General features: G+C 31.7%; 1 protein-coding gene across 1 annotated transcript in view; it reads left to right on the forward strand.

Annotated features, from left to right (window-relative positions):
• The window catches only part of LOC145306586 (putative FAD-linked oxidoreductase YvdP), a 79,863-nt gene that overhangs the window by 20,933 nt on the left and 43,157 nt on the right, over window positions 1-15,773 (forward strand). The window contains exons 5-7 of the mRNA XM_080148787.1: window positions 607-661; window positions 14,991-15,067; window positions 15,399-15,509. Of these exons, the coding sequence (XP_080004913.1) occupies window positions 607-661; window positions 14,991-15,067; window positions 15,399-15,509 (243 nt within the window). The remainder of the gene's footprint in view (window positions 1-606; window positions 662-14,990; window positions 15,068-15,398; window positions 15,510-15,773) is intronic.

Raw genomic sequence — 15,773 nt, forward strand, 5'->3', positions numbered from 1 at the left:
TGCCTATTGAGAACTAATTGGAAAAAATTATCTATAGAGTATGTCATAAAAAACTTTTATAATAAAAATGATTATTTCTTTATGTAATGAGATATAATAAATTGTTCAATTGTTTATTTATATTATTGTTGGGTTATGTTTTGTAGATTTGTGAATTGTGCTAAAACTTTATTTTAGTAAGAAGTTTATTTTTTTACGGTCAACAATTATTTTGAATGCCCAAACAAACACATATTTCAAATAATGTCGTAGTTTTTAAAGGAATTTTTGCCCCAAATATTTATTATTATTTTGCTTAAAACTGTAAATTTACAAGGAAGGGGGGTGGGCAGTTTACTTAATAACTAATCAGTCTACGCTAGAACGTACAGGGGATGTTTTTTAAGGGGTGATTACTCTACCCACATTTGTTTTTGGAAAATACATGAATTTTAACAACCGAAATAGATTTTTTCTTAACTTTTTCGTAACATTACTATTTAGGATCACAAATTTTATTTTTATTTCTGTTATTTAGGGACACATACGATGTGGCAACCGTGGACATTTTTTTTATTTAGGGACACCTACAATTTAACAACCGTGGTCATTTTTTCTGTTGTTTAGGGACACATACGATGTGGCAACCGTGGTCAAATTTGCTAATAGAAACAAGATTGAAGTAAGTATTTTTTGGATAATGCAAAGAAAACGAAGTAGCTTTTGATAGGTTACTTTTGGTCAAGTTAGGATATCTTTATAATTGCCCTGCAGGGATAGGATATTGGCCCCGCCCTCCCGCAAGGGCTAGAAATATAAGAAAAAATTTGTTTCAATAAATATTGTGTTAAAGGATGACAAAATCCATAAAAGCGAAGCTCCGAAACGATAGGAAAAACAAACATTAAAACTTGTAGAGTTCCAAAACTAGATAAGCAGAATATAAATGTATAAATCGAAACAAAATTGTAAGTAAATTTGTTGCAAAACTGCATAAGTACAGAATACTGTTTATGGACCTACTTTCATTTTAGGGCTAGATTATAGAGATGCGTCGCTTATAATTCCGTGTGCCTTGTTGTAATAGAAATCAGTATTCCTAAAAACAGATAAATAGGACAAGTATGTCGCATAAAAAAAATGTTGTCAAAAAGGTTAAAAAAATTTAGAAATCTGTTACAGGAAAATGTTTCTCCATACCTAAATTTAAATCGGTAGGACAATTCTAACATGCATAAATTAACTATTACGTTACGGACGGACGGACCAATGCTAAATGTAAAAAGCTTCGTTTTAAAAAATGGTTTAATGTTTCTTAGTCTAGAAATAAGGTCTGTACTTTGAAATAATTAGATTGGCGAGACATTTTATAACTTTAGTGGGGGGATTTTTCTAGCTCATACTAGAATATTTTATAAATTAAAAGTTTCCTTCAAGCAATATAGGTTAAATGTAAGGCTATTGTTTCTTGAAACATTTGATTTTTCAATCAGACATACAATGCAGGGTTCAAAAGGAATAAGAAAATGGTCGATAGCTGGATGTACATCATGATACACAAAATTACCCCTTCAGTAGATTAAAATTAATAATTTTATCAGAGCACATAAAAATGTGGTGCAACATCAAAGTAATAATACATCTATTGAGTATACATTTATGTAAATGACAAAATTTGTTAGAATAAAACACAGTTTGGTCGATAATGTGTCAGCAATGTCCACTTTTATTAACTGACTTATAGTCGACATAAATATAATAGTTACTAAGAATTTAAGAAATTACATATAGTTTTATATAAGTCAAGAGCAGTAGACATAAACTAGTAAAAATGCTTCAAAGAAATGAAACTCCACTCTTTATTTTGAAATAAATTTAATTAGGGGGTGGTTTTTATCTGACTAGCCCTCCTCCACCCGGCCTTTTCATTTTAATGTTATAAAGGGTATGATGGGTTTTTTTTGTTCGACTAAGTTGAATTTTAGATTTAATAAAGGGTTTTGAGGGTCAAAAAAATAATTAAGGGGTTTTATGAAATTCTTTTCATATGCGTAGTATCCTTTACATGTATTCGGCTCCTGATTCACTGTTTAGCTAATTGACTGACTAAATCCTTTCCTAAGAATTTGGAGTATACCGCTATTAGAGTGTATGCTTCTAGAGTGCCCTTAGATTTAAAGAAATTAGGTCATATAATTTTACTTATAAAATATTCCAGGGGTAACTCATATAAATTATAGATGTTTTTTAGTCTAGTTTACATCTACAATAATTTTCCGTACTAACATTAAAAAGAAAACTATTTTGATAAAGATTTACATATTTATGTCCTTGAATAACTAAAGCAAAGAACACCGTTTCAAAACTTTGGTTGCCCTGTTTCTTTGTTGATGTAGGTGTTACAAATTTAGTTGCCCTGTTTCTTTGTTGTATGTAGGTGTTACAAATTTAGTTGCCCTGTTTCTTTGTTGTATGTAGGTGTTACAAATTTAGTTGCCCTGTTTCTTTGTTGTATGTAGGTGTTACAAATTTGGTTGCCCTGTTTCTTTGTTGTATGAAGGTGTTACAAATTTGGTTGCCCTGTTTCTTTGTTGTATGTAGGTGTTACAAATTTAGTTGCCCTGTTTCTTTGTTGTATGTAGGTGTTACAAATTTAGTTGCCCTGTTTCTTTGTTGATGTAGGTGTTACAAATTTGGTTGCCCTGTTTCTTCCTTGTATGTAGGTGTTACAAATTTGGTTGCCCTGTTTCTTTGTTGTATGTAGGTGTTACAAATTTGGTTGCCCTGTTTCTTTGTTGTATGTAGGTGTTACAAATTTGGTTGCCCTGTTTCTTTGTTGTATGTAGGTGTTACAAATTTGGTTGCCCTGTTTCTTTGTTGTATGTAAGTGTTACAAATTTGGTTGCGCTTTTATGGTCCTACCCCAAACGTAGGAGTCCCAAACGTCGGAGTGGACAAACATAGGAGTGGGAAAAACGTCGGAGTGGATATTGCTTAAGTAAAACGCAGGAGTGTCCGCTATTTTGATAAAATGACAATTTTGAAATTTTTTATATCCCTTTCTACAAAAAAATGGTTATGGCCGGCCGCAGCGCTCGGCCCCCTAGCCTGCCTAGCCTAGCTCGGCCCCCCGGCCTATAACCTAACCTAACCTAACTAAGAAAAATAAGGGGACCGAGGGAGGGGGGGGGGATTGTATAAAAAAATTAAAAATTCAAAAAAAATTCAAAATTGAAAAAAAATTCAAAATTGGAAAAAAAATTCAAAATTGAATCAAAAAATCAAAATTGAAAAAAAAAATTCAAAATTGAAAAAAAATATTTTGGGACTCCTGCGTTTGTCACTCCGACGTTTGTCCCAAAAATCCTGCGTTTGTCCACTCCGACGTTTTTCCCACTCCTGCGTTTGTCCAACTCCGACGTTTGGGATTCCTGCGTTTGTCCACTCCGATGTTTTTCCACTCCTACGTTTGGGACTTCTACGTTTGTCGTGGAACCCTGTTACAAATTGCATCAGGGATAAGGTTATCTTTACATAAAAGTAACCGTTTGTCTATCTGTCTGTTTGTATCGAAGGATCTTGTTATCCGATATGATTCTTCTTTGCAGTGTTGCTTGTCGTATGTCCTTGGAATATTTTTAATGATTTAGGTCACCCTTCCAAGAGAAATTGTCCCTTGAAAAAATGCCCCCTCTCATCAAAATGATTTTAAACTAGAGCTGGGTTAATTTGGTTCCTCGGAATTTTGGGATTATATTAATTATCGTCAATTGTCTTATCCCTTATAATTTCTATACGAGGAATTTTTTATCTTGCAGTGCCCAATCTGTGTTCCATATTTGTATGTGCAAAAAACTATGCACATTATGCTGGCCTAATTTCAGGGAGGGAGGGGACAATGGGCTGTTTATTACATTAGTCCCCAAAGTTTTATAATAATGTTTTCTTATTCGTTGGCTTCACAACTTTGGGAACTTTTCTTAAAATTTATCTTTTTTATTAATTTGAGTGGGGAGCGGATTTTTTTTATAATTTTTATTACTATAGGTCAACGAAAGTTATGTTATTTTGGGTACTGGGTTGCCCCGCCCCCAGCATCAAATTAACCTCTTTCCTAAAAATAATTAAACAGACACTTTAAGGGAAAGCACCAAATCGTCTTTGAAGTTAAAAGACCGTTTTTGGCGCATTTTTGTGGTCCCCATATCCCTGATAAAATTTGCATTGATTTTTTGCACTTCTGATTAAGATATATTGTAAAAACATTGTCGGTAAATCACCAAGGAAGTTGGATACAAAGGATATAGAATAAGTGGATATTGTGACACGGAATATCTGTCGTCAATTTAGATTGATAATATAGTCCTCAGATAATGGACAATACATTCCATCATGGTCAGGGAAGAGGACGAGGTAAAAAATTGTATAGTTATATAAGCCAACTGGACAATCATTTTATCAGGGTATGAGAGAATCTTTCACAATATCCACGTATTCTATATCCATTATTGGGAAACAGAAAGTTACTCAGAATGAAAATATGAAAAGACAAGAATGGCCAAATTCCATGAAAACTACGTTAAACATGTAATTTACTCAATATATAAACACTAGCGGCCACGCCCCCTAGAAACCTCTAGGGGCATTTTAAAGGGGGGGAGGGGAGTTTACATCCTCCATATTAATTTAAGTTTTGAAAAGGAACGGTAAAAACTTTTTTTTGTTGGGGAGGGTAATTTTTTAATGGGAGGGTTGCTATATTCTCCATCAAAATATTTAAAAACCATCCCTGGACCTATAAGAAGCTTCACTGTTAAGGAGAATCGTATCAGTTCATCAATAGCGAAATCTTTCACTTCAGGCAAATAAGCTTACTATTTTATATAATAGGATTGTCAATTTCAATAACTACTGAACTGATTGAGTTCCTCGTTTTATTGAAGCTTCACAAAGGACATTTGATCATTTTAGGCTGTTTTAATTTTAGGTTAATTACTTGGAATTGTTTAAGGCTATTTTTCTGGTTTTTCTTGGAATATTTTTTAGTCTTCCTACTCCTATGAATACAGAGCACATAAATGATAGGAGCGGAACCGCTTGTAATCAATATTGAAACAAATTAAAGGAATAGAGTAATTATATCATATAAGATTGTTCTGAAAGAAGGCCTAAAAAAAGCATCTAATACAATATTGACCAATCTATTTTTAAAAGCGAAGCTTTTCTATAATTTATTTCTTATCGATTTCAAACTTTGCATGGTGATTCCTGTAAAAGTTTGGTACGATTTAGAAAGCGTAGCAACTACATGATCATTATCAGAATGTCCGTACGTCTAACTTAAACATGTTGATTTTTTTTTCTTTTTTAACAACAAATTTGTATGTGATCTTATTATCCGATTGATCTGATATTTTGTATACTAATTCCTGGGACAACATAGTACAATATTATAAGCGAAGTCCTTAAAATGTTAGTATGTCCATAAACATTATTCTGTATCAAGCAGTTTTTCAACAAATTTACTTGCAATTTTGCTTCGACTCTTATACATTTATATTCTGATTATTCAGTTCTGACACTATACAAGTGTTAATGTCCGTTTGTCCTTCCGTTTCAGTGCTTCGCTTTTACGAATGTTGTCATCCTTGTTTTTTTTATAATTTTTAAATTCCTTACCTTTTTAGTTTTTAAGATGTACGATACATGCTTAAATAATTTGAAATTAATAATAACCTTTTTTGGCCAAAAAAAGGCTTCGCCACTATTGCTTATGTTTTTTTTGTTTTGTCAGCCATTTAGTTTTTAATTGTCACTGCAATGTTTGGAAAGTTAAGATGACTTTAGAAAAAATTTATCAAAACATAAAGACTTTGGTAAATGGTAATATACCTTATTATTATAGAATTCTTAGCGCAAAGTTTGAAATCGATAGGACAATTCTAACCTGTTTAAATTAACGAAAGGAGCTAACTGTCCATACAGACGGACCTATCCTATTTATAGAAAAGCGAAGCTTTGAATAATTTAAATACCAGAAGGGGATAAAAAAGAAAAGTTAATTTGTGACCATAAAAATATTTTGCTGATTGTCGCCAAATTTCCCCCGCAAACAAAGTGTGCACGTCATTGCAAAACTGTCACAGCGCACAATTGGAGTTATCAAACGGGCCTAACTCACAAAACAGGAGTCAAAATCAGGGATCTAAAGGGATAAGACAATTAGTGGTTGAAACGTACGAATACTACTTAAGAAACAAACCAATCAAAAATCAGTAAAAGTCCCCAACGTTGTTAAGCGGACGATTAAGAAAACGTTATTGTAAAACTTTGGGGACTAGAGTAATAAACAGCACATTGTCCGCTCTCTCTCTCTGAGTCAAAATACTGGGACTTATTTACAAAATTATCACTAGCAAAATTTTTTATTTCAATGAACTATTTCTATCGACTCGAAATAAATCACAATCAAGATTTTACAAACCGTTGGACCAATAGGGTTCTGATTTTAAAGATTCTAATTAAATAGATTTATTTTAAATAATTAAAACTTTTGTATTGTAATATAAAATTTTTATTTAGTTTAATACTATGTAAGAAAATTTTCAAACTTATTGAGGACAAGTGAAATAATCTTACTTCAAAACTACCTGCTATCAAAGTAAACAAGGATGACAACATCCATAAAAGCGAAGCACTGAAACGGTAGGACGAACGGACATTAACACTTGTATAGTGTTAGAACTTAATTATCATATTATAAATTTATAAGAGTCAAAGCAAAATTATAAGTAAATTTGTTGAAAAACTGTTGATACAGGATAATTTTTATGGACATACTTACATTTTTGGACTTGATTATAGAGTTGCTTCGCTTATTACATTATACTTTGTTGTCCCAGGAATAAATATACCAAAAATCAGATCAATTCGATGATTAGATCACATAAAAATTTGTTGTTAAAAAAGTAAAAAAATCAACATGTTTAAAATGGACGTACGGACATTTTGGTAATGATTATAGAGCTGCTAGGCTTTCTAAATCGTACCTAACTACTAAAGGAATCACCATGCAAAATATAAAATCGATAGGACAATTCTAACATGCCTAAATTAACGGAAAAGGCTATCCGTTACGGACGTACGGACGGACCGACCGACCCTAATTATAGAAAGCTTCGCTTTTAAAATTTAGCACAAAACAAGGATGAGAACAAACATTAAAGTTAAGATTAACATATCAGACTGCCGGACAATCAAACATTAACAAAATATAAATTAATATATCTTAAAGTCTAAACATAAAAGAAAGTTTATCGTCTTAGGAATCATTATTCTAAAATTCAAGTTAAAAGATAATTTTAACTTTTTTAACCAAATTTTTCTAAAGGAACCATCCTGCCAAGTTTGAAATCATTTAGACAATTATAACATACTTGAATAGTCGATAAGAGCTTTACGTAAATTTGTAGTTATGAAACGCTTACATAGCATGGAATTTTAATAGACAGATGGTTGGAAAATTTTAGATAAGAACTTTTACTTGATTCTGTTTCTAAAATCTACTAATTCATAGAATTACAGCTAAGTTTAGATGGTAAAGCATGTGTCATTGTACAAAATTGCCATTTTTAGAACCAAATATAGTTTGAAGTGAAGCTAAATTTTCTTGTTTCTCCGTAGTAATCTTGTCATGCAACGATTGACTAAAAGAGGGCAAAATCATTCAATTTTTAAAAATATATTTTAAAATGTAAACAAACAATCGTCAAAATTAATAAGGTTTTCCTTGTTTAGGGCTGTTTATAATTATTCTACTAATGTACATGTTAATTCTTGCTAAAGAACGTGTCCTAACTTTTGGGATTTTGTGTTAACCATTAATGACGAGCTCCAAAAGTTCAAAGTTTTAAATCACTAGGCTACATCAAAATAGATTTTTTCAATAATTAATCAGCAGAATTCAAAAATTAAGGTGTCAAAAAGATCTCACTATTTTTGTTCATAATGGCAATTTTCTTCTTTTTTTGTTGCGTTTAGGTACCTTACAACCAACTAATTTTTTTTAAAACTTAAATTACTTCAAAAAAAGAGGTCTACAAATTTCATATCTAAATTCTATGGATCATTTTACGGGTAAACATTCAAATGCCCCGCCTCAAAAAGCCAGTAATAGAATTTAAAGTTAATATTTTGGACTTCCCATCAAATTCAAGGTAAATTATTCAGGTTTAAACTTAAACCAGGGGTATATATTCTGCATGGTTGACCCTGCTAAAGTGGGGGAAGAACTATAAATATAAAGTTGGGGGAAAAATGTAAAAAAATTAAGAGAAATGAAAACATTTTTTTCCATTTTTCTCTTCCTTGTTGAAAAAAAATCTAAAAGAATATGTGGGATAATATAATAATATGAATAAAATTAAGAATTCTGAATGTTTTTTTTTCTATTTTTTCACCTTTCTTGATGTAAAAAACTAGTAGGGGGAAGAAAAAAAACATTTTGCAGCAGTGGTAAAAAAAAATTATTCTTGTGCAGAATATACAACCCTGACTTAAGTGTTAAGTGGAGGGGGTTGAGTTTCTAAAAACAAAACAATGAGTGCAGGGGTTGTTAGTTTGTTAGTTATATATATGCCATGAGAGGGGGGGGGGTAGAGGAAAGAGGTAAAAGGCTATATAATGCATGGAGAGGATGGGTTGATCTGTTTATTACACTAGTTAAGTTGAGTGTTCATACATTTCATCCACTAATTGTAATCTACAGAAGGGTAATTTGTAATTCAAAGAAAATTATGGAGTAGCCCCTCTCTTTACTTGGAATTGTAAAACTTTTAAAAATCTTTTACATGTTTATGTTTATATGTTATGTATTATTTATATGTTTTAATTGAAGAATAAGAATTAATTTAATTACTTTAAATTAATTTAGTTTCATGATTATGTTTAACAATGGTAGATGAATTTTTGCTAGCATTTTAATTTGCTGACCTGTATGCAATCCTAATCATACAACTAATGCTTGATAATTAGTGTCAATTCATTTCAGCAAAGATAAGTTTTTAAATTATATTGGGGACCCTACAATATTGTTAAATCAAATATTAGAAGAATAACAGTATTATTGAATATTTTAAGATAGTTAAGGCTCTTTTTCACATAACTCTATCTATGATCATTTCCTATTTTATTTAATAGTAATGTATGAACACCATGCATGATGTATTTATTGCCATGAAGGGGGGGGGGGCGAAGAAGAAGTGACACATTTGGAATTTTGGGGAGAGGGGAGGGGATACATTAGGAAAGGGAATTATATGGCATGTATAATACATTCTCTTAATGAGGGTGGGTAAATATCATTATCACTTATGCTTCAGTAATACCTACAATAATAAAATGTCTATTTTAGTAATTTTTTTTATAAATTACCATTTTTGAGCATTTCAATCAGTTTTTTTAAAAACTCAACATATTTTTTCAAAATTATTTGAATATTTTGGCACAAAATAACAAAGCAGTTTAAAAATTCTATCTATAATGCTTATTAGCGCTGTTCAGGGTGTTCAACCCCAATAATTAACATTGAGACCTTTAAAATTAGGCGGGAAATTAAAATACCCTATTGCTGGGTTTCTCAGGCCCGGGCTATGTGATACCTCGTCCCATTTTACATCTACTCCTCACTAAAAGCACGGACTAGCTATTTTTTTTTTTAATCACAAAAGTTAGAGCACGTTCTTTATAAAAAAAAATCATTTCTACTTTCAAATTTATCATTCTTGTTTAAAATTGAATTGAAATTTAATAAGCATGTTGAAAATTTGACAAATGAAAATTTCGGTAGTATTCCTTTTATAAACGACTGGAAAACACCCCCTTCACTTATTGTTTTTAAGTATCGAAGCTACTCTATAATTTGAAATATCTATCCGTTTGTTAAAAATTGAATGGGTAAACGGGAATTTCTCAGCTGCTATCTTCTTTGCTTTAAGAGAGAGAGGGGACAATTTATTTGCAAGTCCCCAAAGTCTTAAAATAACGCTTTCTTATTCGTTGTCTTAACAGCTTTGGTGAGTTTTATTGAATTTTGATTGGTTTGATAGTTAAGTTGAGTGCTCAAACGTTTCAACCACAAAGTGTAATTTTTTTTTAGATTTATTGGTTGGGTCATTATGTTCAGTGTTATAACGTTTTAACCACCAATTTTAATTTTGTGTATCATTTTTGACTGTACATCAATTTATCGGCCATTGTCTTATCCCTTTAGATCCCTGACTAGGGGCGTCCAAGCTTTTTATTTTGGGGGGGGTAAAATTTTTTTAAGGGGGGGGTAATTTGGTTTTAGAGGGGGTAAAATTTTTTTACCCCCCCCCAAAAAAATTTTACCCCGGGGGTAAAATTTGCTTGGGGGGGGTAATTACTAGGGTGGGTTCATATCGGAATTAGACAAAGCGGGGATATGCAACAGATAAAATTAACCTTAAAAACATTTCTGACCGAAAAAGAATTTAAAAAAATTGAGTTTTAGAACACGACCACTTAAAAATATAATTCATTACTTATTAGTATGCAAAGACGACATTCAAAATAAATTTTGAATCAGAACTATGGCTTCATGGTGCTCCCTGGAAAGGCCTTGAGGAGCTGAATCAGGAACTTTTGTCCGTTTCAAAATATCTCGTTCCTAGCCTTAGAAATCACTAAAAAAAACAAAAAAATTTAAGGTTTATTGAGAATTGTCCAATTTGTAGAGGTTTTTTAGATTTTCTCAGGCTAGGAACAAGATTTTTTGAAACGGACAAAAGTTCCTGACTCAGCTCCTCAAGGCATTTCCAGGGAGCACCATGAAGCCATAGTTCTGATTCAATAAATTTTTGACTCCCATTTACAAATAGCTATGCAATTGAATGTCTGGTCGTCAGCGGTTTTAAGACTTAGGATAAATTTTAAATCATCCAGAGGTGTATTATATCTATATAAATTGAGTGCAGATCCCCGCTTTGGCCTCAGAAAAAAAATGTCCAAAATCGACCCACCCTAGTAATTACCACCCCTGAAATCTGTTGGCAGGGGTAAAATTTGTTTACCCCCCCCCCCCAAAAATTTACCCCGGGGTAAAATTGTTTGGGGGGGGTAAATACCCCCTCCTAAATGGTTGGGGGTGCCTACGGCACCCCCAAAATCGTTTGGGGGGAATATTCGCCCCATTACCCCCCCCCCTTGGACGCCTATGTCCCTGACTTACTTTAGTTGTTTTCTATAGTTTTGACAAACCATAATTTCTCTTAAAATTAATGGATATTTCATATTTTACGCATAATATGTTTTAAATATAAACCACACAAGAATTAATACCTACATAAGAAGCAGCAATCTCACAATGAAAAAAATATTATATTTTAGCAGGTAATATTAATAAACCACTGCATAGGACACAAATATTTTTTTTTAATCAGTCAATAAGACAGATTTGATCAATTTTCTAAATGTACTTATATAATGACGTACGTACGTACGTATGTACGATGTGTATCATTAACGACCTTCATCATAGAGACAGACTATACTATAAGACTTAAAGAGTAGAATCGCTCCTTGAAAGAAGAAGAGTTAAATAAGTAATCACTCGTACTATTACATAATTTCCAGGGAATATAATGGATAATACAAAGGAAGATAAATTAATGTACATCTGCAAAATTATGAACAAAATTATCCCTTTTGTAGATTAAAACAATGGCGGAAAAGTTTTGACACTGCGGGTTTGTAACAACCAACCAAGAATTATAAAGTACGTATTGTTTTTAGAAAAGGATTGCATCTAAAAACATTGGACACCAATATAATTAACTGTTCTATTTCCCCTCCCTCCTTTATAATTTCAAAAACTTTAACAGACCAATAGATTCTTTTTTTTTAAATATGTTCATGCAGACGATAGAAACACTGTACACTTACTAAGACAAATATCTAAATACTAAAACATTTGATTAAAAATTATGATGACAACATAAATAAGTAGCGAAACCTAAAAATTATGGATGGATATCATAAAAGATAAAAATTAAACTCGATAAAATAAATCATAAGACCTTCTAAAGATGTAAAATAATCTTTTGAAGCATTGCAGACAAACTGACACAGAATGTGACTGTTTCGCCCACTCGGATCGGAGACATTTTAGTGGAATTTTATAAAATCGATCTAGCATCCCAATTAATTGACAAATCTTGATGAAACTTGGTAAAAATGTGTAGAATGTGAACTTATTTAATACCTAAAAATTTGCTATTTATACTTTCAATAGATAGCATAGACGTCCAAAGGGGGGGGGGGTAAAGTGGCGATTACCCCCCCCCCCAAAAAAAAAAAACGGGTGTAAATTTTTGGGGGGGTAAACAAAATTTACCCCTGCCAACATATTTCAGGGGGGGTAATTACCCCCCCCCCAAAGCAAATTTTACCCCTGGGGTAAAAATTTTTTTTGGGGGGGGGAAATATTTTACCCCCCCAAAAAACGAATAACTCCCCCTTAAAAAATTTTTACTCCCCCCCCCAAAAAAATTCCTCATATTTTGTATGAACTGTTCTTGTTTAGTCTATAAATACCTGAACTTATTGTTGCTGCACAACTTATGGACATAATTGTCCTTAGTTTTAGAAAATATTTCCATTTCCCTTATTTAATACTGAAATAACATATGGCCCTGTTACAAAACATCAACAAAAACAAAATTTGGCTGAATAATATAATTTCTTACGTGTGAAAAATTTAAGAAACTTTAAAAACTAATCACAGCTGAATTGAGAAAAAAATAGGTTTTTGGAGACTAGTTAAAAATTGGCATATAGATTAAAATTATAAAGTGCCACTTTTTTTGTTGAGTACATAATTGATATGAACTAAATCTTTCAATTTTCTGCAATGCAATATTTTCCTTCATGTGAAAATCTTCAAATGAAGTTAAAAAGATCACAGCTGACTCGAGAAAAAAAAGTTTTTTTTTGGAGACTAGCTAAAATCTAAAAATCGAATGTTATGTGAAGATCTAAGAGTCAAAATATGGTATTTATAAAAAAAAACATGATATATTATAAATAGTTACTTAATTTTCTTTTTTAAATAAAAAATAACTGTTGATTAAGTGCAGTCAATAATTTTTTTTGGGTGGAAAATGGTTGCAGCTACTTTAAAAAAGGTAGTTAAATACTAATTAGTTTATGAAAAAGTAATTTTATGGTAAAAGGTCCATCTAAATCACATTTGTTACTTGTTTGTAGTTCAAAAATTTTCTTAGAGTGACATTTTCATTTCGAAGACGACATTATTATATTTATAATATACGCAGCATTTATAACAACTTTAAAATCATCGTTACGTGACAACCAGTGGACAAATTTTAGATTGGTCAACGGATTTGAATTTATTACGACCAGGACTATTTTTTTGCCACCTTGGCCGACTAAATCGGCCAAGGAATAACCGGCTACGGTATTTTTAAATTTTACTTCTATTTTATGCAATTATTATCATGTCTACAACTTTAAAAACATCGTTACGCGACAACCAGTGGACGGATTTTAGATTGGTCAACGGATTTGAATTTATTACGACCAGGACTATTTTTTTGCCACCTTGGCCGACTAAATCAGCCAAGGAATAACCGGCTACGGTATTTTTAAATTTTACTTCTATTTTATGCAATTATTATCATGTCTACAACTTTAAAATCACCGTTACGCGACAACCAGTGGACGGATTTTAGATTGGTCAACGGATTTGAATTTATTACGACCAGGACTATTTTTTTGCCACCTTGGCCGACTAAATCGGCCAAGGAATAACCGGCTACGGTATTTTTAAATTTTACTTCTATTTTATGCAATTATCATCATGTCTACAACTTTAAAAACATCGTTACGCGACAACCAGTGGACGGATTTTAGATTGGTCAACGGATTTGAATTTATTACGACCAGGACTATTTTTTTGCCACCTTGGCCGACTAAATCGGCCAAGGAATAACCGGCTACGGTATTTTTAAATTTTACTTCTATTTTATGCAATTATTATCATGTCTACAACTTTAAAAACATCGTTACGCGACAACCAGTGGACGGATTTTAGATTGGTCAACGGATTTGAATTTATTACGACCATGACTATTTTTTTGCCACCTTAGACGACTAAATCGGCTGAGGAATAGCCGAATACGATATTTTTAAACTTAACATGAAGAAAATTTGGGCCGATTATGTTCATCAGCCGAATCCGGCCGAAGTCGGCCGATTTCCGGCTGGCCGATAACGAAAACAGCTTGCTAATACTGTTCCAATTTGGTTACACTTTTAAGGGAAGGTTTATAAATGTCTTAGGGTTGGTTTTAGGCTTTGTTCCTGACCTCCATCAGACTCCCCAATAGGATAAGGATCAAACAACTAATATTCTAATATTATAGCTTCTAAAATCCTTATTTCTGAACCGATTTTTAAAAAATAAAGGTCTAGCAGCACAGTTATGGGACCTGGAAAACGATTAAAGCAATCGTTATATGCGTGGATTGAATCATAACAAAGATATTAAAAACCGCATGAAGATTTAGGGTTAGCAGAGTTATAAAATTAAAAAAAAAATTTAGCTCAAAGATATAAACTTTTCAGATAATTGGCAATTAAAATCCTTATTTGTATCATAAAAGGTAATAGCTGCACAATCATTCCAAATGTTATAGCCATTTTAGAGAATATTGACTGCACTTACTGTTGATATAAGCCTAATTGTCAAAAAATGTATTTTTTCTTCATTCAAAAATATACTTTTTATCAATATAATTTTATTTCATAATCAAACTTTTGTGTTAATAATCATTTATATACATTCAAAAAAAAAATTTTATGGGTAAATATTTTAAACAAACAATACATAGAAAAATAATAAAAAGTCTTTTAAAAGATATTATGGTAAAAATATTATTGAATCAAATTTTTAATATTTTTATTTAATTTAGATTACCATGAGAAGTGGAGGACATGGATACACTTGCAATCAATTGAAAGATGGTGCCATACTTATTGATCTCAGAGGGTAAGTACTTTTTTTTAGTTTTTTAGTAATTCATTTGGATGATGTACAATTATATACTAATAACTTTAAAACCTGATGAAAGGACATGTTATATTTGAAATTCATTAAAACAAGGAGCCCTTCAAAAATTAAGATTAGCATAGACAAAAAAATTTACAGTTGTTCTGTAATGCATATAAATGTGAAAAAGGCCTATTTTAAGATAACATAAAACCATTTTACATATTTTTAACATATGTTGATAAAAATTGAATTTAAGATTGATAGAAATCCTATCAATTTTTTCATTTTTTCAAAGATTATTAATTTAAACTGATTTCTTCATTTTCAGACTGAACAAAATTCGCTTGCTGCACACACCAGAAAGTTCAACAGGCCTAGCCGCCATCTTAGGACCTGGTTCAACATGGGGCAGGGTTCAGAAGAAGATACCTATTACCAGGTACATTGATAAAAAAATCTTTAATATCAAAATTGATTTTATGGAGCCAGACGTTTACCAAATATCCTTATAATAAAGTAGCAGGATGTTTGTCGCTGAACGGATTGGGTTCTGCTTTTTGGGGTAGCTTCTTGAGGTCCTGGGAAGGTTTATAACAATAAAAAATATTTGAATTCTTTTTTAAACTAAAATTAAAAACATATGTACTCAGCTATACCCAACAATTGAATTAATTCAAAAAAAGAAAAAAATATTCATAGAGAT

Source organism: Acartia tonsa, chromosome 14 (genome assembly GCF_053477335.1).
Source record: "Acartia tonsa isolate MP-2025a chromosome 14, ASM5347733v1, whole genome shotgun sequence".
Lineage (NCBI taxonomy): Eukaryota > Metazoa > Arthropoda > Copepoda > Calanoida > Acartiidae > Acartia > Acartia tonsa.